General features: G+C 37.1%; 1 protein-coding gene across 4 annotated transcripts in view; it reads right to left on the bottom strand.

The window, feature by feature from the left end:
* Nucleotides 1–16,947, bottom strand: part of CNOT4 (CCR4-NOT transcription complex subunit 4) — a 76,550-nt gene that overhangs the window by 23,340 nt on the left and 36,263 nt on the right. For all 4 annotated transcript variants that reach the window (XM_058023368.1, XM_058023366.1, XM_058023367.1 and 1 more), the window contains exons 3-7: nt 12,374–12,571; nt 9,592–9,678; nt 8,977–9,078; nt 8,158–8,283; nt 3,475–3,599 (exon numbers count right to left, since the gene is read on the bottom strand). In XM_058023368.1, coding sequence (XP_057879351.1) covers nt 3,475–3,599; nt 8,158–8,283; nt 8,977–9,078; nt 9,592–9,678; nt 12,374–12,571 — 638 coding nt within the window. The remainder of the gene's footprint in view (nt 1–3,474; nt 3,600–8,157; nt 8,284–8,976; nt 9,079–9,591; nt 9,679–12,373; nt 12,572–16,947) is intronic.

The following is a 16,947-nucleotide window of genomic DNA, read 5'->3' on the forward strand; positions in this document are numbered from 1 at the left end:
TTCATACCTACAGAGGAGTCCACAGCTTTACTAACAGACCAAGAGATCAGCCAGACAAATACATGGTTCAAGTTACTCCTTCCTTCATTTCTAGTTTAAAACCATAATTAATTCCCTTTTAAAAAGCAATATTAAATTTCATTTTAGAGTGCCCATTAGAACTGGAAAAAGTTCAAGAGAGGACTCAAAGTCCAAGTTTTTGCTGTAAATAGTTACATTCTGTACAAATTTAAGCAAAATGGAATATAGTCTATAACCAAATGGATTCAAACACAGTTTGTCTGTCAACCCTGCAATCTTATTATAATAATATCTTCTTTTGTGTTCTTCTACGTTACCTGTGGCTTTCCATTTGCTTTATGAGGAGCTGGTTTTAGTGTCCAAGTCCTGTCTTCGTAATAAAGCAGCTTTCACCAAAATATTTTAATATATATGCCCTTCCTGATGCACTCCTACGTTGGTATATTTCTATTACATGGTCCAACACTTACTCTACATTTTTAGGTCAACTTACTAATTTCACAGTCAGAATCTGGAAATTTCACTAACTGCTTATAGCAACACAAATGCTTTCTACTCAGATAAAATTAGTAATAGTAGCTCCTCTCAAATCTCAGTATTTTAAGATTTGCTATTCTGTATCCATCTGTTCTCAGCTACATATACAATATGTACATAGATGAGTACCTTGACCTGATCTACAGATCTCATCTTGGCTTTGCTCACATCTGGACTAAGTTAGAGCTAATGAGTTGATCAGATACAGAACATCAGGGAATGAAGAGACAGCAGCAGCATATCTGTCATTTAATAGTGTCATTGTACAAAAATGAATTGAAATCTGGATTATGAAAATTGTCAATCCATTTATTTCAAATAACCAAATTTATGCTACAGTGCAAAGCCATCTCTACACCAAAACAAACTTTAAAATGCCAGTTAAAAGTCAGTTTTGCATCCAAGGAAAAAGGAAAAGAGAAACAAATTGGTGTGTATTTTGGGGTGGGGGGTTTTGTGTGGGGGGTTTTTTTTGTTTTAGTTAAGTTCAGGCTGCATGTCTCTGCAGGGCTGTTCTCTAAAAGATCAGTATGTGCTTAATAGTTGGTTGTTCTTGTAGCATAAGAAAACACTCATTTCAGCTCTTCAGAAAAATGTCATCAAGGAAATAAAAAAAGCTTGATCTGTCTTAAATGTGGAGTCTATCTCCAATTTTAAGAGAACAGAGTTACCACAACTATCAAGTAACATAGCAGGAGATGAGTACACAGTGTGGCCCTGGGGATTTTAACAGTTGTCTTCAACAGGAAGAAAAGGTCTGCAAGCAGGACCTTTCAAATTAGAACAATTTTAGAAAAACACTTAAAAGTTTAACAAACTCTTTTCTACTACTGGATATTTATAATTAAGTATCTACTACTTAGAGCTCAACTTCTGTTCCATTCTGTTATGAAACAGAAATTCTGCACCTCAGAAACACAAGAACCAGTTTGCAGTTGTCAGAGGTTGTGACAAACTGCTAGAAATATGAATATCCTATCAATGAATCCTACAAAAACAATCCTACAAGAAGCCAATTGGGTAGAAACTGTGAAAGAACAATGTGCATTCATTCACCAGTGCAAAAGCAACGACAAAACACGTCCAAATCCCAGCTGCAGGAAATTCACTTTGCAACCCTAAAGGTGGTACCTAAGCATTAGCAAAGAACAGAGGAGTCCAAGCTGTGATTATGCTGTTCAACTGACAAGAGAAATTACCTCCAGAAATTACCACTTGCTGCCTTTAGAGTTACATGCCATTTTTTCTGTAAGTGCTAAATGTTAGCATCACAGACTGGCCAAGCTCCAACGCCTAATTGCTTCCTAAAGGCATAAAAGTTTGCTGCAGTTTCAGATAGTGCGTTCTTCCCACACTGGTATAATTTATTTTGCTGGGATCTAATCAGGTTTCTAATTAAAATTAGTTCAGATTTCAAACTTGAAATCATCAATACCCAAGTTCAAGAACTAGTGTATTTGTTTTGCTTGCTGCACTTTACCTTTGAAGTCAATATTGGACCAGTGCCTGAGAAACAGGGAGCAGCTCTGTCCTTAAGGAAAAAGATCCCTCTGGAAGCCCTGACCACTTGCAGTCAAAGTGCATATGAAACTGCCTCCAGAAATTAAAAGAAAGAAAATAGTCCCAGTACACCAGCTGGAATACCAGTTCTCAGTGTGTTCTGCTCACTCAAGACCCATTGACAGTATTTTCGATACAGTACCCACTGTCTTGCTTAGAGGGCTGTGCAGTGATGCTGCCACTGGCAAACTGTTGTCTGAAAAACACAGTAGTGCATGAACTGGCTCACAACAAAAACCCTAAATACAAGGTCAAGGTTCATATGAAGTGCAATCTAACTTTCACATTCTGCTCTTCTCATCTCCTTTATCAAACTCCTACAAAAAGGAGTGGAAAAATTGTCAACAGTTTTTATTTCTTTATCTTACATATGACATCTGAATGAATAATTAAGGACTGGTAACCTCAGACTTTCATTTATCTTTGTGTGACTACATGCTCATATAGACAGTTATCTTTTCATAACTTTCTAAACAAACTACAGCAACAGAATATTATTTTAGCAAGGCATAATAAGTTATATCTGCAGTTACAACATAATAAAAAAATACGGACTGCACTATAAATCATGATGCAAAAAAACATATTAAGGTTGTAAGATAGCTCAGTTATAAAAATACAGACTGCATTCACAATGATACCAATCATACCAAGAAAGTACACATCTGGTCTTTAAAAAATGCATTTGGTTTTACAAATATAAAACACAAAGGTCTTCTTTCAGAATACCTTGTTCTGAACTACTGATCCAAATGCAAAACACATTTCTTTCCGAAGATACACGCTCTGTTTTAGAACAAAGCGGTGCATGTGTCCTGGTTCTGGCCAGCACAAGGTTAATTTTTGCAGTGGCCAGGAATGGGCATGCCTAGGACAATTCCACACGACCTTAAGTAATTTTCTGGAGAAAGGCTTTCTTCTGGGACAGCATGGCCTAGCAGAGGTCGTGTCAGTACTGCTGGGGGCTTCTGTGGGGTGAGCAATCACTTGTGAATCATTGGACTCTTTCTTGTACCCGCTGTCATTTGTACTGTTGCTGTTACTGTTTTCTTATCTCACTGCTGTTTCCAATAAATTGTTCTGATTTTTACCTTCTGTGCCTCCAGTTCTCCTCTCCTGCCTGCTACAGGGCAAGGCAAGGGGAGGAATGTGGAGCGGCTTCAGAGGGAACATTCTAAATTGGAGAATATCACTCCTAAACAATATGTCTCTCCAGAGAACACCTATCAGATTTTATCATATAGTAGGTACTACAAACAGGAGGCAATTTGGGGCATGAAATAGGAATAAAAGCTTTCTCTGGAATAACCAGAAAGAATAACCAGGCAGTCCAGCACCAGTACTTACGCATCGTACCTCTGCAGTGCTGTCACTTTGTTCTTGTTCTTGTCAACTGTACCCGTAGATAATTGGAGAAAGTTGGGGTTTAGTTTGTACAATTCTTGCAGTAGTTTCTGTTCATATTCCTGGTGCTTACCCGCCTAAGGAAAGAGAAACTCACAATGAATGAATACTGGTATAATATATAAATTTATAGTTATAATTTTTAAATATATATATAATATGCCCGTATATATGTCCCAAAGCTTACAATTTTAGCCTTTGCAACTTATCAGCTCACTCCTGCCAAACTCAAAACAGTGCTTCTCACTCTCAGCACAGATGTAACCTCAACAGCTCTAAAGCTTGCCTAAAAATCACCTATTTATACGATTTATATTTTTTGAGACTTCTAAATGAGAAAAGCACTGACAACCTTATTAGAACTTGCTCCTCAGTTCTAATCAAGAACTTCACAAATATACCATAGAAATCACAAACAGTGACATTTCCAAGGCAGTCTGCATTTCATATTCCAACCATACTAAGCCTTTCAGAAGATGGGAAGGAATAAAGAGTTCCTTTGAAACAAAAAGTTCTTTTGAAATGAAAGCAATTTTATATTAGCTTAATAAAACAGCAGAGGTGTATGACATGACAAACAGCATATTCTAAGCAATAACTGATAAATCATTCTTTTTAGTAACTGAAATATTGAAATATTCTTTCAGCTAATTGAATCAACTGAGAACAATTTCTTGCTTTCAGGAATTGTGGAGGTCCAATTCAGCTCCAGAGTACTAGAATATGGCAAGTGAAGGAAAAGAGTGTTTTTCAGTCTAGCTTGCAGATAACATTCTGTGGCTTAATACAAAAAACAAAACCAGCAAAATCTACTCCTACCCCCAACACTTACAGTAACATCTGAATTCCAAGATGAGCATTCATGGTTTTTGTAGGTTGCTACAATATTCCAACCTAAGAATTACTGTTTGAAAGTTAAGTTTTATTATGAGTTGAATCAAGATACAAAATAAACCAGTGAATTTGAAATTGTCAATAGCTTTTCTCTACCATTTCCAGATACTAGAAGATGTCCTCTAGCAAAGGAAACAAGTGCCAAGATTTATAGTCCGGTCTTCTGAATCTTAAATCTGAAACACCAAATTTATGATCTTCAGTATTGATTAAAAAGCTCTCACACTACTTCTACATATAAAATTTAACTCTCTGTAACATTAATTCCTTACTATTTTGTTGGAACAAGAATGGAATTAATGTACAGTCAATGTGCACATACCCTAGGAAAATTTTACGACCTAAAACAAAAATATAACTTTTTTTTTTTTTACAAAAATTTATGCATGAATAGACAAAATACAAAAAATAGTACTGATTCTAAACTACATTCCCTTATGGATGCCTGTAGAAGGCCAATTGCATATCTCACTGGAATACTTCAAGTAAAACCCTATCAATGACTCCATTCTTTTGCTACTTAATCCTCCAATTCTCCATTACTGACTGATTCTGAATGTGTCCTTATGTAGTCAACTTACAAACCTCTCAAGAAGGATGGAAACATGTGGTATATGCATCATCTTACCCATTTGGTCAGTGTCTACATCCAAGCTGCTACCTAAAGTAGGAAAAAGTGTGGTTCTACAGTATGGCTCACCTAAATGCAAACCTTGAGATATTCTGCACCCTGGAAATGCTTCTTTCACCATCCACTATGACTGTAGCAACTAGGCTGATGCACAGATTTGCACAATTAACAATTTGCAAACGTTACGCAGATGAATAAGAAGAAACCTCTCTGGCTCTCTCAATTTGCTTCAGTGACTAAAGACTGAATATCACAGCCAGGTACATCAGTGGTCAGTCTTAAGTTCATTTATTTGCCACACAAATGCAAGAAAGAAACAATATTAATATCCCATATAGAAGCTTGTAGTAATTCTATTTTATTTATAGCAGACAACCCAGAGGCCAAACTTGGCATTTCCAACCCACCTGATATTCTCAACTTCACTTTCCTAGACTTCCTGGAGTTCTATCAATTCTTTTTATTTTATCACTATGTTTAGATCTATTAATTATTTAACCAAGAATACAAATCATCCATTGTCAATTTTTTGAAAAAATACAGAGTCAAAGTCTGAAACAATGAACATCCAATTTCATTAAATGGATCTGGAAATTCACTGACACACAAATGCAGAAAGGCTGGCACACCAAAAGAACAATGTACTTAGCAGGTGTATAATTTCCAATTACTCTTAAGAAAGCAATATGAAATTCAATAAAAGTTTAAGCAATATAACAAGGAACAGGGAAGGAAGAGTCATGTAAGTCACCAAGACGATGTAAAATCCACTCAAGACTTCTGAAGAAACTCACACATGAAAATGAAATCCTGACCAAGGTACATAGCCTATCAATTTTAACTAGCAGTCAGGCCACAGGATTGACAGTTTGCCACTGACTTCCACAAAAAGGGCTGTAGAAAAGATTCTGTGAACTCCAGGCTGCTAAGTAAACCTCCATCCTTCCAAAGATTACAAGATGATAATAATAACAATAACAATGATTTTTAAAAATAGAAGTTCATGGATAAACACAAACCACTGGGATTGAATTTAAGTATCTTTTGTAAAGGGAAACCCTGCTTCACTAACGTGCACAGAGTCAGTAAACATAAATAGAGAGGCCCCACAAAACTTTGAAAGAAGACATTTTTGATAAGGTTTCACACCAGATATTTATTAATCTGCCATGGAAGAGAGCAACATAGAAAGACTGAATTGAAGATGGTTCAAAGTATAACTCTTAGGGTGCAGAAGCAAGCAATGAGGACTGATGACTGGCATCAGTTCTATGCAACACCATCAGCATGCCTGAGAAAGGCCTTAAAAGCAAGTTCTCTGCTGACAATATCAAGCTTTTTGAGTAATAAACTGCCACGTTGATAATGAGGAGCTTCAAAGAAAACCCAGCGAAATCAGTAAATAAGCAAATGGTGGCAAATAAGCTTCACCAAGGACATGTCAGGTGACACAAGAAGGGAAAAGCAGTTTAAACCATAGTAACCCACTCCTGATCTGTGAACTGGCTGTTACAGCTCAGAAATAAAGATGCTGAGGTTACTGCCAACAGAGCTCTGAAACTGTCAGCTGATTATGCACTAGCCACAAAAGATGTGCTGGGCATCACTAAGAAGGCCACTTCAAGTAAACTAAAACAAAAGGAAAAAATCATGTATCACACTAAATACAACACATCGAAAACTGATAAATTACACTTGGCTTCCCCCACATGATGCATCTGATCTCTCCATCTCAAGAAAGACACAGCTAGAAAATACAGAGAAGGGCAACAGACACTGCAGAAATGGAGCAACTGCTTTAAAATTTTATAAGACCAGAAACTATGATTTGGAGAGAAAACTGGGAGAGACTAGATCAAGTTCTGCCATATCAGAAAGGCAATGAATCAGGTGAATAAGGGGTTTTGCTTTCAGCAAGCACTATGAAGCTAAGATTAAGGGAAAGTTGACAAAACAAACTAGTTCCCAGTTCAACACAGGCAAAAGAAAGCACTTCATACAAAACAGCTAGTGAATTTCTGGGGCTTGCTGCCACAAAAGACTAAAGAGTTGGCAGTATCCACAGATTCAAAATGGATTAAAAAAATTCATGGCTGACAGGTCTATAAAAAACTAAAAAGACTAGACGGGAACATACTCCCAAACATGCATACGTAACAGATCTAGGTGGTGGGAGAAATACAGGAAAACATACAGGGAAGGTGGCCTAGTTTGTCCTTGAATTTTCCTTCTACTGCCATTATCTTCTGAAATCCTCAGAAATAATTTGTGGAAAGTATTTAATAGGTATGGACATTCTTCTTTATTCTCCAGCTTACCTCAGCCTAACATATAAAGAAAATTCTACTAGAACAAAATTTGTGCTGGCACTAAGGGTGGGGACCCTCTGCTCAGGGACAGACCACATGCAAAAATGACAGCATGGATGCAAAGTTGACATACTTGAGTTTAACAGCTTTACCACACCTCATGTAGGAGGATGGAGACAGACCAGAAATGGTCTGCTCCAAATGTACCCCATTTGAGACAGTACAGCTATCCATTTACTTGGTTCCCTACTCTAGAAAATAAGCATTTTGATGTTGAGATAGTAAAAAAAAAATCCCATCACCATTTTTTATGTGCTATTGTAGTAACCCTCAACATTTTATTTGCAAATGCTTCACAGGCTAGGAGGGTTATTGGGCTTTAGACAGCACGGTCAGTCACAGCACAAGAGCCAATCCATGATAACTGCCCACACACCAATTTTACAATAAAACCCAGATCTGAACTAACTTCATTCACAGAGATCAAAAATGACACTACCTTACTTTAGTATGAAAAAAGGGAAAGTAGTTAGCTCAGGTTGTTTGAATTCCAGGCTAAGAGTTTATCTCCATCTTTTTGCCTTATGAACACTCACTGGACTTCTCAGACTTTAAAAACAGCATGCAATGAAAGAACTTGACCTAACTGTTCTTTGCAATATCCAACTAGTTGATCACCTCTTGGATTTCAAAATTCATCACTGCCTTAACATTCAGCAACACATGACACATATTAGACTAAATCATAAACAGTAAGACGTATGCGGCACATTTCATGTGTTTCCCATTCACTACACTTACCTGCATTTCTTCTTTTGTGAAACTAGCTGCTTCATCACCTAGCTCATGTAGATACATGCAGTCTGGTTTTGGACACTGCATATTTTTTAGAAAATAACTGCAATATTTTGTTGTACCTAATGATGCCTGAAGGAAAAAAAAATACTGGAGGTTAAGAATGCTTTTAACCATGTAAGATATAACTTTATCTAAAAAATTATCTCAATAATAGAAATTCCACCATAATGCATTTTTGATGCAGATGGAATAAAAGTCCATTTGTAAGAAATATATATATTCTTGAGGATTAGATAATTGGATGAAAATAAAAATGCATCCTAATCTAAATAAATGGCTATGTAAGAGCCTCAGTAAATATTCGCATAATCATAAGGAGACATGTAAGCAGGGTCAGGAAATGAATAGTAACTAGATTTTCCATAGCCACCAACTTGGCCAAATCAGCCTCAAGACCTGTTTACACAGGCACCAAAAGGGAAAAAACCTTTGATTTCCAAGGGAGCTTTTAAGAGGGGTGGTGTATGGACTACAGAAACATTCTATAAAAGCAAACAGGGGGTTTTCACATTGTACTATTATGCTATACAACAAAAAAGCCACCATGAGCACGGACAGGAGGTCCATCTGTTTGCCTCAAACTTTGTTTTAAGAAGTTATCTGCTAACCCACCAAAACACTGCCAGCTGGATGCTCACTGAACTTCCATTTTGAGATTAATACCAGGAAAAGAAGTCAAAAGCCAACACAAACAAAATTGTATGCCAATCCCTGATATTAATGTTCTAGAACACATATGCAAGAGCATATAAATGTTCCCACCTTAAGTGTTCTGCCGTCTACCACCACATTATTGACGCACTGTATGGCTCTGAGGGCATCTTCTGACCGGATGTAGGTTACATATGCACTGGCACTTGGACCCTAGGAAGAAAACACACACTCTTTACTTGTTTTTCTTTCCCCATTAAGTCACCTTTTTAGCCAATCACTCAATAAACTGGTATGTTTAGGGTTTGATGTTTTTAACAAGAAACTGACAAAAAAGGTAGAAGCCATAAAAACTCATTTGTGATACATAAAGAATGAAAAGAGGAAATCCATCACTATGTTGCATTAATGTTCTAAAAATACTTAAAAGACATTCTATCCCCAAAATGCAGATTAGTTACTAAATGCTATATTGCTGCTTCTTTAAAGTTTCTCATCCTGTCTCTCAATTTTCAATCTTTCCATGTTGAATTCTGCATCCAGCTTAAGAGTCTGGCTGGAAAATGTCCCAGTAACTTAATGGTAGTTTGATTCTTGCAAGGCCTTTTTTTCTTTTTACACTCTTACCTATTGCTTAATCAGAAATAGGGAGCCCTAGAATCACTCTGCACACATGTATTCTCTAAAGGAATTAAAATAAAAAAATTACAAAAACCTCTGACTTACCTGTGAGCCTGCATATGATGTGCTGTTATTAATGACAACTTTATGTATTTTACCAAACTTCCCAAAATATTCTGGTCGTTTCAAAACCTACAAGAAAAGAAAGTTCAAATGGTAAACTTAAAATTCATACAGAGGTGTACCTATTCTTCTGTGAAACTGTGCAGCTAAAACCTTTAACTAATAAAAATCACGTCTCTCCTAAAAGAAGAGCACAAAGATTTAGATTTGTTTTCCCACATAAAAACATGGTTACTTGCAATACAAAGTATGTTGCCACTGCAGAACTTTAATGACAAATATCCCACATTTCATGTTGTATTTTAAAAAATTCTTTCAGTACTCTGATTACTCAAATCCCACCCTGGCAAAACACATTACATTCAGCATAGGAAGTTCCTGTATAAACCTGTTTTATAATTTGATTTAAAAAATAAAAATCAAATTCATTCTCATTTCCAAATACCAATACACCTTAAACTTGCATTCAGCTATATTAATTACTAGGTATAAAATGCTGAATCCTGACTGCCATTCCCCACACTCCAAAAAAAGGGAGTAAACCAATTAGCTCAAGATAACCTCAAGTTTTCCCAAGACCAGACTAAGTAAAGGAAGACAAAGGAAAATTTCTAGGGACAAGAAAAAACATTTTGGAATCAATATCATGTTGAAATGAATGAGGGATGATCACATCTATAAAGGAAAAAAAATACTCATCTTGCCCTTCCAGGGATCAGTTAGTACTGACAAATCATTTAGGGACCCTGGGTGAATCAAGAACACCACCAGCATATTAAGCAACTCTGCTGCATAACCATTACCTGTGTACCAATGAAACTGGCTATATATGTGACATTTATACCAAAAGCCATTTTTTCCCCGTTCTGTGATGGAAGAAGGTACAAAAGTACTGACTACTCAGACTGAAGATAGACAAAATAAGGGCATTTCTAGTTCTAGAAAATAACCTGAGAGGTTATAAAGGAAGATATGTTTCCTCTGCTCCACCTTCATATTAGCATTGGATAGTGGAGGTGAACTGTACTGATCCAAGAATTAAACTGCCCCTCTCCCTTCCCAAGCAGGCATCAATGCCTTCAAGAACTAACAGCATCACACTGGGAACCTCCCAAATAACTACAGGTTATGTTGTATAGATAGCCAGGCATTCATTGGTCTCTTCTGACTGTTCCTCATTTGGTCTACATCCTCTTGAAACATACTACACCCACCCTCGAAGGCATCACTCCAGAAGAGAATGACACTCCTAAAGAAACCTCCCTTTTACCTAAGCATATTGCAGATTATACTCCTGGTACAACATGACAGCACAGCCTTCACAATTCTCCTAAGAGCACAAGAACAGAAGAGGATCCACTTCACTCCACTATGATCCACAGACCTATTTCCAGAAACAGGACATGACAGCCAAGTTCCCATTCCAAATAATCTCAATTTATGAAGGAGTTTTTTGCCTGCTTAAGTAGAAAACTTGAATATAGTATATGCTTTTTTTAGCTCATTTCTCTCAGGCTTAGTTTCTTGAAGATCAAGTCACCTTGTGCTATATGCAACATTCAGTAAGTACACACTATTTTCTGGTGTGTCACTGAGAATACTGCTACCAATACACCTAGTGCAGCACATCCCCATCCCCCAAATAAACCCATTCCTAGTTACTGTAAGTATTCAGTGTAAAATTATCTGAAGTGTAAAAAAAATATAAAAATCAACTGTATTTACTACTATTTCTCTTAATTACAAATCCTCCATCTGGTCAAAGAAATTAAATTTCAATAATAAATGCATACTGCATTTTTAAATGGTAAAATAGCCCCAAGCCAGTGCTGACAGTTGCTTGCAAATACTTGCTGCTATATTTCAGTACTCACTGAAGTGTTATACACCAGATCAGTTTTAATTGATTTTTTTGTCTTCCCTTCTTATCCTTCCTTTTGTTCTCCTTCACTAAAAGCAGCTTTGCTTTATACACTTGTTTCTTTAACAGTCTAGCAAAATACAGACTATACTCTGAGACCTCAGAAACACCCACTTCTGTTTGAGACTTCTCCAGATAGTTTAGTTTGATAAAGTGAATTTAATCTGGCACTGTAATTTTAAAGACATCTATGTTACCCTGTAGTACATTTCCTCCATATTCTAATTCAAGATACTTTTATGCATTAGCACTTACTGCACTGGCCACCTGCCCCTACGACTGATGATGGAAGTAAATAAAGCATTTTAAATATAATCAGTGAAAACCTTATTTTTGATGATGCAGAGTAGTAGGCCAACTTTTTCTGGGGTCTTCCTCTTATTAACTTTTTCCCCACAACTTCCTAAGGACATAATCCTTATGGTTCTTCCTAGTATATACTTCCAAGGGTTGGCTTTTTTCTTCTGTCCCTACATGTTTGTGTGACACTGTGTATTAGCTGTATAGTGCCAGCAGATCCAGCCTAGGAAAAAGAGTACCTGAAAAGCCCTTATGCTTATTTTTAGCTTAAAACCAAGTTCCTATCATTAAACAAAGAACAACTTCCCCCCTTCCCCAAAAAAATAAAAAAATGACAGAGCACCTGTACTCCCTAAGACAGAGACAAACACTTCTTGAGGGTATTATGGAGCAGGAAGCTAAGTTTCCTTAAGAAGTGGAGGCCTCACAGCAGCAAACCATTTTGATATAGCTTAATTTTGTATACTTCAGAGAAACACAAGAATATTCCAATGTTTCATAGCATCAAGTTAAGAGCAAGATCTGCAAGAGTGAACTGCTCACCTCTGGATCTGCTAGGCGCTGAGATAGCCCTACCACGAAGACAAGGTTCTTCTGTACAACCCGTACACTGGCCAAATGCTTGCGATTCTCTGATATCTTCTGTTTCCTCTCGTTTTGCTTCTGTTTCTTTTCGTTTTTTATCCTCTGCAGCTCTTCCTGGGAGAGTGGTTTGTACACTGCTGGATCTTCTGGATATGGCTAAACATAACAAGCAGCATTAAAACCAACCCATGTAAGAAACAACACCTTTGAAAACCATTAATTGCCATGTCTTAATGTAAAAATTTCTTTATTATACTGATCTGACTGTTACGGACACTCACATTATAGAGGCATACTCAGTCCTTTGGGAAGGGTAAACTAATTGCATTTACATGGAATTCTTCTGTTTATAGATATAATATTGACTTGGGCAACCAAATTCTAACCCAGCTGCCTAGTCAGTTTGGTAACATCACAAGCAGCTGCAACATGACAGCCAATACAGTTTACACTAACAAGAGCTTAGTGTAAGCAGGATGAAAGCATGCACTTTATATTTACTTCTGATACAGATCTGGGTACTTGAACATACTCAAGACATTTAAGTATCTTTAAGTATTTCTGAGATAAGAAATTAAAATACAAATGTAGCTTCAGTGGTCCACTAAGTTCAAGACAGTAACATCATCATACTACTCAAAGTTTACATGGTTAATTTCTAGTGAAGAGAGGGATTTCAACACAATTAATGACAGTATTCTCACCATGCTTATGTACAAGTTTGAAATTTGGTCTCTCCATCCCTACAGGTAACTCCTCACAGATATAACACTGTATATTTTAATCTCAAAAGTATGCAAGAGAAGTACAAGCATCCTCAGAGTTACCGAAAAAGACTGCTCTATTCATGCTATAAAGGCCCTATTTTAGCTGGGTCTTGCAGAGTACAGTGCACTGTCCTCTGCCCCAGATTACCCCTCAAAGCAGTCCCACATTCCTTACCTGCCCCAGTTTTTTCAGACTGAAAAGTGAGGTTTCACACTGCACACAGAAAGCAATGCTAAGCACAAAAACAAGTACATAGAACATATCTCAAACAGAAAGAAGAGTTTCTAAACACCAAGAAGTAAAAAATGAGAAGAGTACAGGAGATGTGAATTTAGACAGAGACTTAAGACAAAGAAGCTAAGCTCAAGCTCACCAGTATGTTGAACTAAGGTCTTTGCTTGTACTACTATAACCAAAGCTTTCAGTGTGCAAGTCCAACAAAAATGAGTTTAACTTTTTCCTTACTGTCCTGTGTTAATGACAAGAGTACAAAACTAGCTGTCATACTAAATAACCTGAGAAAAATCTACAACAGATGAAAATGTTTAGGTTAAAAGCATATCTTCCTCATAGTTGCATGATGTTACTCCAAGAGCCACCAAGTGCTCAGACCTGATAACCTTCTGAGCATATACCCAGACAAATCAAAATCCATTCTTCAGTTTAAAGTTCAGCATTGTTATGCTACATGTAAGATATCTTCTGCAAATATGCTACAGTTGACTTGAGCAGATGGTGTCTCAGTCAAACATCAAGACCTCTGGAACATGTCTTAGTATGATGAAGGAATTTAAATGTGTAAGACACTTTAGCAGGTGTCCTTAACATGAAAACACAGTAAGGGCTCAAGTTACTCTTGAAGAACAGTCAAAACCATAGCATTTCTCAAAAAGAGATTCAGTATTACTCTGATTAGTTACTCAGTTAACTCAGAGTTAACACTGAATACATTTAGATTTCAAAATGCACTTGATGAACACCAACAACCAACTAGTAAGGTCACTTGAGATTTGCTATAGCCAATTATTATCTTGTGTTTTAACACATCTACATATGAGGACTTCTGAGCTGCAGAATAATTTTACACTTAATGAGCTTCTCAAAATCTGTATTAGTAAATCACGTAAACTAAAGAAGAAAAAGATTACTCAGGGCAAAGAGTGAGTTATCTCAGTTATCAGTGAGTTCAGATAGGAATGGGAAGAAAAGTGCACCAGTATAACAGATACAGTTCCAAAAATATGCCTTGCCCTACATCAAGTGATGTCCTATCCACAATCCATTCTTTCAAAGATTAATTCCTACTCCACATCCCATACTATGCAAGGCAAAACTTGCAAGAGTGCTGCTCTCTGGTACCGTGCAAGAAATGCATTAATGGTTTTCAGTAGATTCAGTAAGGCTCCTGAAGGTTCAAGGAAACTACAGCAGTGTCAAAATTCATCAGCTTCTTTCTTGCCAAGTCCAGCCACATTCAGAGTATATTCACAAGTGAGCAGCAAATCAGACAGGATATTCCTTCTCTGTACAGCTGTTTGCTGCTGGAGGTACTGAACATGAATCAGGAAACATCCTGGGTAGCTCAAGCATAACTCTGAACAGAACATTTCTATGTCCAAATAGTAGTTTGCATTTCTACAGGAAAGCATAAAAACTCCTAGTAGAACACAACTGGGCAGCTTGAGAATCAGGGAAAGAGAAATGTCTCCATCTCAGCAGAAAGCTTGAGACTAGCAGAATAGGAACTTCAGTCACTAAGCAGCAGCAGCAAATGGTGTCCCACCATGGATAACCACACTTGTCTGAGCAACAGAATCTTCTGAAGTTCTCACTAGATACTGTAGGGCTGTATTAAATACATGTTTTATATGTGCATCACCCATATGACATGCTTCTCATGCTCCCAAGGAATGGAAATAGTTTGATATGCTGACTTGCAGGACCTATAAATGAATCTGTACACATCTCTTGAATCCCAAGAATAACCCTGAAACAACTGAGGGGTAGATGATTTCCTAGCTATGTATCATGTGTGGCATAATAACAAATTGGGAGATATTGCACATTTAAAGAAGGTGGAAGGCAAATAAGCATAGCATCAACATCTCAGAAACTAATTCTAAAAGAAATAGTATTAGAAATCATTTTCCTTTCAAGTAAAGGACAAAAATCAGACTACAAATAGGGAAATAAATTATTTCATCTTCAGAGTCATGGTTTCCCAGTGACGAAGTTCACAAACTTGGATGATGGTTCAACTACAAACAGGTGCATGCACTGCAGACTGCTGGAACAAGTCTCTGAAAGCCAAGCAAGGTGGATTGACAGCTGGTGTACTTCACAGCACCATTTGGTATGTTGTTTTTGCTGTCTAACCCTACAAATCAGAAGTAGAGAGAGGACTATACATAACAGAGCCTCTCAGGTTTTGCAGCAAAAAAGTGGAAATGCTACTGACATGACTACAGCTTATTTTTTTAAAACAATATACTTGCTTAACATACTGTCTCTAATGCCTTAGCTGATAAAGGATTTGAGATCCAACCAAAGTAGCTACCTCTAGTATCAGCATTGATGTACTTTCAGATGCAAGACATTAGGAGATATCAACATCAACAATTCACTAAGTTCAGCTGACACCTCTCACTTAAGTTATACCAATGCTTTTCAGACAAAAACAATGAGGCTCCCAAAACAATGTGTGCCATCATGGAATATGACCAAATTTTCTTTACACTAAGTGCAAGGTAGACCCTACAGGAACATCACCAAAAGTCTGAATGTCTCCTGAAGTCTTTGTTTCTCTAATCAGAGAAGGCCCTTGATGAATTCTCAGTCTTCCTGACTAATTTTGTCTTGTTATTTCAGTTTTGTTTCCTTTCAGACTTTTTTTCCCCCATTTCCCAATTGTTGAAAGCTGAGCTGTGATTTGTCAAGCACTTTGCTTTTGTCATTCCCAGGCAGGTCACATTCCTTCCACAGAATGGATGCACCAGCATTTCCCACTTGTTGTCTTGCTACCAAATAGGTCCTGAAACAAGAAATACAAAGGAAGTGAATAAGGTTTATGCACAGTATACACCATTATACTTACATTAAAGAAAATAAATTCCTATCTATTTCAAAACATCAATTGTTGCACCAAACGACTCAGTTGTGGGATAAAAAGCACAGGAAGAAACACTGATATTTGGAGACTGTGCTTTAAGACTAAGTGTTCCTTTTACACAGAAGTAGTAGAGAAACATGGACCAAGCATGTTAATTTCTTGATCATACATCTAAGCAGTGTGCTATTTCCCTCCATCTCTAGCACAAGGTGCTACATCTCTCATAGGAGAGATAAAGGACGCTCAGTCAAGGAACTGGAGAAAAAGCCAAAGCCACACCACAGGAACAACTGTCTATCAAGTTACATTATTTGGTGGAGGAGCAAAATACTTAAGAAACATGAACAAGCTAGGTTTTTTTGTTGCTGGATTAAAAAAGTGCAGGAACAGACATTAAGGGCTAAGAGTGGCATGTTCTAATTAAGCAATTGAAACAGTATGTATTATTCACATGGCAAACAGGAGCTAGACTGCTGAATTTTACAGAAAGGATAACAGAAATATCCCTGCAAAGAATTATCACTGGCATTACAATCAGAACCAGCAAGTCTGCTGCTAAGCAAACCAGCTTCTGGCTACAGCAGTCTCTTCTGAATACAGCATATTTTCATTCTATTTTGTCTAGTCAGCAGCTATTTCACTCACAGTTAAGAAA

The sequence above is a fragment of the Melospiza georgiana genome, chromosome 4, assembly GCF_028018845.1.
Source record: "Melospiza georgiana isolate bMelGeo1 chromosome 4, bMelGeo1.pri, whole genome shotgun sequence".
Classification (NCBI taxonomy): Eukaryota; Metazoa; Chordata; class Aves; order Passeriformes; family Passerellidae; genus Melospiza; species Melospiza georgiana.